Source organism: Sprattus sprattus, assembly GCF_963457725.1.
Source record: "Sprattus sprattus genome assembly, chromosome: 16".
Taxonomy (NCBI): domain Eukaryota; kingdom Metazoa; phylum Chordata; class Actinopteri; order Clupeiformes; family Clupeidae; genus Sprattus; species Sprattus sprattus.
Genome location: NC_137914.1, coordinates 4,090,028 through 4,100,027, shown reverse-complemented (window position 1 = coordinate 4,100,027; position 10,000 = coordinate 4,090,028). Strand labels below are relative to the sequence as shown.

At 45.9% G+C, this 10,000-nt stretch overlaps 1 protein-coding gene across 1 annotated transcript in view; it reads right to left on the bottom strand.

The window, feature by feature from the left end:
- LOC308377615 (MAM domain-containing glycosylphosphatidylinositol anchor protein 2) overlaps nucleotides 1-10,000 on the bottom strand; it is a gene marked incomplete at both ends in the record, with an annotated part of 200,573 nt that overhangs the window by 70,116 nt on the left and 120,457 nt on the right. The window contains one exon of the mRNA XM_080854336.1: nucleotides 1,776-2,105. Coding sequence (XP_080710462.1) covers nucleotides 1,776-2,105 — 330 coding nt within the window. The remainder of the gene's footprint in view (nucleotides 1-1,775; nucleotides 2,106-10,000) is intronic.

Genomic DNA, 10,000 nt, shown 5'->3' with positions numbered 1-10,000 from the left:
ACACACCTCCCCAGCGAGCGCAGATCACCAGAGGGGCGTTCACTGTTTTTCTAACCTGCTGACACACAGCAGGCACATGAGAGCTGCTCTATTTAATGTCACGGGACAACACACACACACACACACATACACACACACACACACACAGACACACACAGCGAAGACAAAAGCACGCCATGCTGCTGGGAGGATAATGAAGCCGCACACCAAACACACCAGGTGCGATTGATCCCTCTGCCTCACGGGGACGGGGGATTATCAAAGGACTAGCGGGATGCTTATTACGCTCAAAGGTCGTCAGAGATGCTTTCATGTGACGCGGCGCGAATGCGGCGCTGATCCGGTGCTGCATGTCACCAGCGAGCTCCTCCGCGCCAGCTGCTGCTGTTAGGGTGTAGCGGTGAAGAAGCTGACGGACAAACTTTCCTCCGTCGGAAAACTTGGCGAGACAGGATAAAAAAGGCTGTATAAAGATGCTGGATAAAGAGGTTACGGACACGGACACCACTCTTTCTGGTTAAACGTGTGTTTTGAGTGATAAGCTGTGCTGTGATCAGGCTGAAATCTGATGACAGAGGAAGAGAAGCTGCTGAATGTTCCGGAGACCGGTCGTTTGATGTCCACGTGTGAAGAAGGCCTTTGACGGTTTGGCTGCCCCTGCCCAGGAGAGTGGCACCTGACAGCACACCCTGAGTAAGCACACAGCATTCTGCGTCGGCAGAATAGAGGAACAAAGCACAGAGAACAGCCAGGTAAATCACAACCTCCCCTCAGCACTCCAAGCCTCCTGTCTAGGATCGAAAGAATCCTGGGATTGCCAAGGATTGACCTGCCAGGATTCCAGCTGCTTCTACCCCCCCTTACCCCTGAGGGCATCGGATGAATTCCGCAGCGTGCCCTCACCATCGATCGGCCTCTTCTTCCATCTTGTTTGAGATAGATGACGTGATAATGACCGGACACATGACACTTGATGGAAGCTTATTGATTGACCCCAATGTATGGTGATCACAGAGGAGGACCCTGCATGTTTCTACGGTATCCCCCGCACCCCCTATGCCCTAACTGATATCCCCTACCGCCCACAGCCCTATGCCCTAACTGATATCCCCTACCGCCCACAGCCCTATGCCCTAACTGATATCCCCTACCGCCCACAGCCCTATGCCCTAACTGATATCCCCTACCGCCCACAGCCCTTTGCCCTAACTGATATCCCCTACCGCCCACAGCCCTTTGCCCTAACTGATATCCCCCTACCTCCCACAGCCCTTTGCCCTAACTGATATCCCCCTACGCACACAGCCTATGCCCTAACTGATATCCCCTACCGCCCACAGCCTATGCCCTAACTGATATCCCCTACGCACACAGCCTATGCCCTAACTGATATCCCCTACCGCCCACAGCCTTATGCCTTAACTGATATCCCCCGCACCCTGTGCATTGCCTTATATCCTCCACCTCAGCCTGATATCCCCCAGCCCTCATACACACCCCCTCATCTAGCATCATCTTACCTCTCACATCTCTATCCTTAGCTGAAGCTGAGCCAAAATATATAACATAATATTATATTTAGATATATCAATACTATAATCAGATTCTAATTCTAATCTTAATTCGATCTAGTACTGATCAGCAAACATTCGTCTACATGTGAGTGTGTGTCTGTGGAGGAGTGTGTGTGTGTGTGTTTGTGTGTGTGTGTGTTCCGGTGCTTGTTTTGCTGACGCGACGTGTGTGTGACGTGACGCGACGTGTGTGAGACTCACCAGTGGTGGAGGAGATGTTGACGTCGATGCTGATCTCGGGGATCCCGCCGTGCTTCAGCGAGGCCACGCACGTGTACGTGCCGAAGTCGGTGAACTTGAGGTCGATGATGTCCAGGTTGGTGGTTCCGGGCGAGATGTCCGGGTCCGTCTGCGTGATGACCATCCTCTCGGAGCTGCGCAGCGTGCGCCCGTTCTTCAGCCAACCGAACACCAGCTCCTCGGAGGGCGTGGCCTCCACCTGGCACGAGATCTTCACCTCGCGGCCGATCTGGATGTTGTCGTCGTTGTGGTACGGGTCGGGTGTGATCCAGAAACGACCTTTCTTTAGCGCTGGACGGGAGAGAGAGGGATAGAGAGAGGACGAAGAAAAAAGAGAGAGGGAGAGAGAGGGAGGTGAGATAGAGGAGAGAGGGAGAGAGAGGGTGAAGCGGGGGGGGGCATTAAATGTCAAGGAAAGGGTATCAAAATATCACAATGAAAATGTTTGAACATTTTTATCACAGTAAGGCTCTAGGCTTATCACCTCAAAAAAATCCCTATTTACACAAACTGACACGACAGAAAGAGAAAAGCACCATGGCACTGACACCACAGAGAGGATCAAACCTACGTAGGTTACAATATAAAACAATTCCTCAAAAAATATCCCTATAAACACAAAGAGATAAGGCTCAGACACTGTCCACACCACACTGAAAACACTATTTACGCAAACTGACACTGCAGAGACAGGAAGGAGTAGTTGAGTAGAAAAGAGTGGAGTTGTAGAGTTGAGTAGTGTACAGTACAGTACAGTACAGTAGAGTAGAGTAGAGCAGAGTAGTAGAGAAGAGAGTAAGAGTTGAGTAGAGTAGAGTAGAGTAGAGTAGAGTAGAGTAGAGTAGAATAGAGTAATATAGTAGAGTAGAGTACAGTAGAGTACAGTAGAGTAGAGTAAAGTAGTAGAGTATAGTAGAGTAGAGTAGTTGAGTTGAGTTGAGTTGAGTTGAGTTGAGTGGAGTAGATTAGAGTTGAGTTGAGTATAGTATAGTAGACTAGTAGAGTAGAGTAGAGTAGTTGAGTTGAGTAGATTCAAGTAGAGGAACAAAGAGTAGAGTAGAGGAACAAAGAGTAAAGTAGAGTAGAGTAGAGTAGAGTAGAGTAGAGTAGAGTAGAGTAGAGTAGAGTAGAGTAGAGTAGTTTAATTGTGTAGAGTTGAGTAGAGCAGAGCATAATAGAGTAGAGTAGTAGAGTAGAGTAGAATAGAGCAGAAGAGTAAAGTAAAGTGGAGTAGAGTAGAGTAAAGCTTTAATATCCCCAAGGTGCACATCAGCTTGCAAACAGCAGTAATTAAAATATAAAAAGAAATCCATACCATATATACATTAAATAAAGACAAACATCCATAAATGCATGTACACGGTTAGCACCTACAGGAACGAGGAGGAAAGGTTGAACACGCTGTCAAAAGCACGGGTAAGATGAGAGTGATAAAGAACAATCAGGTTTTCCATTTAGAGATAATTCAATTGTTGTACCATGACTGATTCCTTCTGAATGAGACTTTTATGAGAAGGCTTTATGATCTAGGGTATTAAGCAAAGCACAAGCCAATTTACGGCAATAAATAATCTGCCCTATCTCTCCGACGGAGATCGCTTTCACTTAGGTGTACACATGATTCAATTCATTACTCAACTGAGTTGTGCATCAGTTTCATTTAAAGAGCAAAGTGCTTTTCCTATTGAGGCGCGGGGCACACACACTAACAGCTGTGTCTTTGTCAACCTTTCCACTTAAACAGCACCAGAGTTCTGCAGTAGAGTAGCTGCACAGACAATCTGCCTTCATTCATGTACAATGTTGCTGCTTCACTCTGACAGGCAGACCGTATTTCATCAAGGCAAATAAATGGGCAAGCAAACGAAAAACCAGAGCAAAACACAGATTAAAAAAAAAGAATGAGGTGCTTTTATCTGTTTTGCAAAATAGAGCTACAAGGCTGGAATGAAAAGGGTAGAGAGAAATTGAAAACCAGCGCTGTTGTGACTCATAATCAGATTGGAGTCGGGCGAGGAGACACTGAGGAGAAAATGAGGGTGCTGCAGGGGCAACGTGCGACACACAGATAACTCCACCATCATCATCCTTCCGGGAGATTCTGTGGCATGTCATGACTGTACTGATCTGACACCTCATCCACAGTCACTGGAGACATCTACTGCAGCGATCACGCACATGGTTGACGACATGTCATCCACAGTCACGGTGGGGGGGGGGGGGGGGGGGATGCTGTCTGGTCATGCTTTGCCCTTTATTACCCTCACAGGAGGCAGAACGTCTCAGGTGGCCTTTTGTGACCTTTTCAACACAAAAAAAAACGGAAATTAACAACAGCTCCCACTTAGTCAGGATGTCTTCCAGGAGGAGGTACCCTGTGACAGGAGCCAAGGAGGTGGCACGGAAGCGGTGGCGCCGGCGGTGGCGGTGGCAGGCGGCGGTGGTGGCCCACTCCGGGCCAGCAGATCTGGGCCACACCAAAGCCAGCGTCGGGCTACCATCCTGAGACAGATTCACCATTTTCCATCCTAGAGGACGCTACTACACAGGGAGAAGCAACTGGTTTGCCTGGAGGGACATTTTTCACTGCATTATGACTTTGACAAGTCAATGCAAAGGACAAACACCATACGGAGCTAATTAGTGCGTGTATAATCCACAAGACACCCAGACGTAGACATTTACATTTATCCATTCAGCAGAGGCTTTTATCTATAGTGCTCAGATAAGGCGTCCATTTTATCAGTGTTTCAGCTCGCTGTGAGAGACTACACTCTGACTTCTGATCCACTACATTAATGGCAGCTGTAGAAATGTCCTTTTCTGACTTTGCTGCAGTCCATGTCTTTGTTAATGTAGTCAACAGTCTATTTTGAGCCTCAACGTTTTCATCAGACCAATGAGGCATAGATGTGGAAAACAACAACGTGTTTCTGCAGAAACGTGTCTACATCTTCTATTTCTCTTTTTGTGTTTGTCTCTGTAGCCTCTCTGAGGCACCCGTGTGTGAGATGTAGTGTGTGTGTTTGTGTGTGCGCGCGTGCATGTGTGTGACGGTGCGTGTGTTTGTGAGAGAGTGTGTGTGTGTGCGGATATGTGTGTGTGTCAGAGTGTGTGTCTGTGTATGTGCATGTGTGTGTGTGTTTGTTTGTGTGTTTGTGTGTGTGTTTGTATGTGAGTGCGTGTGCTTGGTACGCGCGCACGTGTGTGTGTGTGTGTGTGTGTGTGTGTGTGTGTGTATTAGGGATGGGAAGATTCACCGGTTCGCCACGATGCACCGGCATAAAAGTTCACGATACGATGGCCCGGATCAAAAAAGTGTGGACCGGATACAATGTGAGGTGAATCGCGATGCATCGGTTCTAACATTTTTGTATCGGTATAATCTCAATACAAGACCAATCATTTTAAATTTAGATAGATTCCACCTCTCTTACTGTTTCTTAAACGCGCTCTCATCTCCACTGCTGTTAATGGCCGCTTTTCGTGAAGTCTATAACTTTTCTAAAATCACTATCTGTCTGCAATACCGCTCTCGGCCTCTACACAACTTCGGGGCTCTCACAGGAATAGACAGTGGGGATAAGCGACTATTACTAACGGTGTTTTTCGCATGGAAGTCTCTAAAAATCTACCACCTTATTGAACGAAATTAAAAAGAGTGAACGTGCAGTTCTCAGACACCAGAATGAACACGCTCACAGTATCGTTCATTAGGCAGTAATACCCTACGTTCAGTTCACTTTCACCAAAATTATGAACGAGTTCATGAACTTTCATTCAATGAACGCGTTCAGACACAACACTGGCGCTTGAACCACGTTTCAAAGACCTGGCTTTCTTGGAAGACCACGGCACCAAGGACATGGTATTTTTAAAGATAATAGCAGAGGTGATGATGGAAGAAGAGGTAAGAATATACTCCATATACCGTAGCTAAACTCTCTATTTGTTACTTGAATTTACCTGTGCCTTCCTTAAATTGGAAAAGGAAATCTAGCAGCTAGTCTCCATTATACTTTTTTCTTCATCCTGATCATGTGGATCAACTCAAAACCTAAAGAAAAACCTTAAAATAGGGAAAATAAGATAAATTGATTGCGTGAGGCATTTGATCCACATGTTTAGGATGAAGCAAACTGGGTTGTGACTGCCTGGTAGGCCTATAGTTAAAAAAAAAAAAATGACATTTAGAGAACACTTACACACGTACATATACATGTTATATTTTGTCAGATACCTTTTTAATGATTTGTTGTATGACAAATAAATTAATCATTATGAATAATATAAAATTTCATTATTTTGTATTGAATCGCATCGTGTCGAAACGCATCGTGTCGAATCGTACTGCATCGCAATAGGGGTGAATCGTATCGTATCGCATTAGTAGCTACTTCTATGTATCTTTAATGTATCGGATCGTTGGCAGTGCATCGAGATGTGTATCGCATCTTCCTCAGTGATGAGATGCACATCCCTAGTGTGTATGTGTATGTGTGTGTGTGTGTGTGTGTGTGTGTGTGTGTGTGTGTGGGTGTGTGTGTGAGCGTGTGTGTGTGCACATTCTGAGGTGAAAGTGCCCGACAATCCTCTGAAGACTGTCGCTGACCTCTTGCAGCCATTACGGCTTTCACACCGAAGCCATCACCTATTCCTGTCACTGCCTTGCGAATGGCCTGCTGCGTGTCCACAGAACAAGCAGGTGGCGGGACAGCCATTTTAGTCTCTGTTCAAACCAGAAGAAAGTTCTTTGACTGTCCAGAACCGTTTCCATGACTGCCGAGAACCTTCTGCCAGAATTTAGTTGAGAGAGGTGTGGCCCAAAAGCACAGGCAAGGCTGCCCAGATAGGCCCAGACTCTGTGACGGATCTGGCTTCGTAACTGTCCCCGGATCAGAACCACATCAAAGCTCTTGTTGTTTTTTTCCACAGTTGGCTGCTGTGTTTGTACACCTGAGAGGATTAGCCCGCTCCGGACACGGCCCGGATCCGACCCACTCGCCAGCTGGATCTGCTCCAGTGAGAGAGAGGATGAGCGGAGTGTGGAGGAGGGGTCAGGTGGTGTGGAGCGGGGGGGGGGAGGAACAGGAGCCTCCTGATGGGGAGGAGCAGCTGCGCCCTACAGGCTCTCAGCATCACACGGAGGATCAGAGGGACCCTATCCGGCCTGTCCTCCGTGAACTCGTGACAGGACGGGACAGGACGGGACGGGACGGGACGGGACGGGACGGGACGGGACGGGACAGGACAGGACAGGACAGGACAGGGCGGGGCGGGCAGGGCGGGGCGGCAGCATCTGACCAGCAGCACCGAGAGGGGTGCCCTACTTCTGCGTCCCTTCACTCTGCCTCACTCACTTTTCCTGCCTCTCCCAACTAGGGTTGGGTACCGAGAACCGGTACCAATACGGCACCGGTTCCATACAACCGATACCTACCCGTACAGAAATGCAACGCAGATTTCGGTGCTTCCTTTCGGTGCCTGAGCAGATCATTTTTTTTTTTTTTTTTTTTTTTAATTAAATTTTTTATAATTTAACAAAACTAGCGATAGCTAACGAGAAGTAACGTTAGTGGCGTAGATCTTTCTGAGTAGATCTGTATACTTTTTTGTGTTGATAACAGATTTCGTGGGGCACATATAAAACTGCTCCATCTCCCAATATAGACTCTCGCCTGTGTCGCTCACGCTGCATTCCGTATGGGACTAGTGGAAACGGGATTTGTGTTGAGGAGTTGCCATGGTAATGGGTTGACTTGCGTGTGGTTTCGGTTTCAAGATAAGTGTGGTTGTTCTAAGCAGAAGTTGGATACGCTTTATTAAACGGAGAGCTACCGTCTCATCCAAAGATATTCCTTCTCAATGTGAGTTCTTAAGAGAGCACTAACTTGGACGCTACAATAACATTGCAACAGTCTGACAGCGAAGAGCAGGCAGCCTTGCACAGAGCAAGCACAAACAGAGCTAGCCATCAATATAACGGAGAAAATGTCGAAAGGTAAACGATCAAAAGTGTGGCTGTATTTCGCACAAAAAGATTCAAACAACGCGACGTGCAGCATATGCAACAAGAGGCCCTGAAGCTAAACTTTTAAAGGGGCAGTACACATTCACGAAACCAGTGGGTTTAAATAAATGCAAACTAATTAATATTTGTTTTACTCTGAAGGCAAACATGCTCATATTTCTGCAAAAGTATTACTGAAGTGTGAAGTGTGTGTACAGAGTTTGTTATGTATTTATTTATATTTATTTAAGTATACTGTAAACAGTTGTTATAAGTTAATATATTGTTCATAGTTTGAAGTTAAAAGGTTTGAAGCCAAGTGTTTTGTATTTATTTTTATTTATAGTATACCTCAAACAGTTAATATATTGTTAAATTTAAAGAAAACTATTTGCCTTGGCAATAAATAAGCCTAATGTCTTTTAATTAAAAAAAAAAAAAAAGTATCGGTTCTGGCACCGTTTAGGCACCGGTATCGTTTTAAAAGTATCGGTTATGTACCGGTATCGGAAAAAACCCAAACGATACCCATCCCTACTCCCAACACAGGACACGAGTCCTATGCCACAGAGTCCTAGTCCAGCGTTTATCATTCATCAGGATGCTGATGGCAAACAGAACTTTACTATTACAACTCTTCAGAGAGCACCTCCCTTCCTAACTGGCACCTTGGCTTAACTTGCACTTAAGCAGTGACAGTCCCACACTTCTTTTTCCTTTTTCTTTCTATGTCGTTGCCTTTAAAAAAAAAAAAAGGAGTTTTTATTGTTATAGCAGTTTTTATTGCTCTTAGCTTGACTGTTCTCTCCCTTGTACGTCGCTTTGGACAAAAGCGTCTGCTAAATGACTAAATGTAAATGTAACAGGGACCTGAAGAACGTACAGGGCATTACAACTAAGAATACATTTATCAATGTTATTCCAGCTGTACATTCCTGTCCTTTATGATGTTATCTTTTTTAAAGCTATTTTAAGCTTATAGAAATATGAATAAACTACATTGTTTTACCCCACAACTGCTAAATTACTAAATGTAAATGTAAATGTTTTACCCCACAACCCTTAACGTTCTCTCTCCTCGGGTCAGTAGGTCGGGTCAGCAGGGCCTTTGACTATTCCTGGCACAGGAATGTTGTTGTTTTGTGATCATAGTTCGCTCTTAGTCTTTTCACCCAAGGCTAATGTTTAGATAGCAACTGACACATTATTTATGAGGAGGAGTGTAGCATAGCTTGACATCTGCATGTATCTGGGGTACTCGTTTTTTTTCCCTATTGTTTGTAGAGAACTATTTATTTTTGTATGTAGTGGCAAATGTTTGTCAGCATCTGGGCATACGTTTGATCCGCGGATAGTACATTTGGATTTGGACTTTGCAGGACCTCGGTCTCACCTGTGCTCTCCAAGGGAACTTTCCACAGCACGGTGAAAACAGCGAGAGGAGGGGGAGGGGGGTTAGTGGCTTACTAGGTAGCGTGAAAGCCAACGAGAGTGGCAGGACAAGCAGAGCAACCACATTTAAAAGCATCAGTGTAGTGCGGCCCTCGCCGCAGAGAGAGAGAGGAGCAGGACGAGTTAACATACACAGACACGCATTCAGCATCAATTATTGAGCAAATGGCTTTTACGAGACTCCCCTCTCTCTCTCTCTCTCGCTCTCTCTCCGCACCTAGTCAGTGCATCACAGAGCCCAGGAAAAGGAGGGAGAAAACTCTTCCGTTCCCATGGCAATGCGGCCTCAGACACACATCTCCACTGGCATAGCGCTTTACAACAGCATTCAGATCAATGAGTCTCATTAACCCAGAGGAGTTTTTGGCTCATGAACTGAATGCCCTGCAATGATAGAGTGAGGGGTACCCCTGCAATGGCACTTAAAGGTGCATTAAGGATTAATAGCTATTCGCTAAAGGTATGCTAGCAGCTAAAACTTACGAAATCTCTTGAAATGTGCTGACTTTGACATTATGACAAACTACTTACTCAACGACTGTCATTACACAGTCAAACATCAATCATGTGCAACACAAGACTAAGCAAGACGGCAAATAAGCTACTTAGTAGATCGGCAGAAGGTAATCAAAGTCAGGTCGGCGGGCATCGGCAGGCAAAACTACAGAAGGCAGTTATATGCCTATCGACCCTGCTATGCCATCGGCACGGACGCAATTCTCCA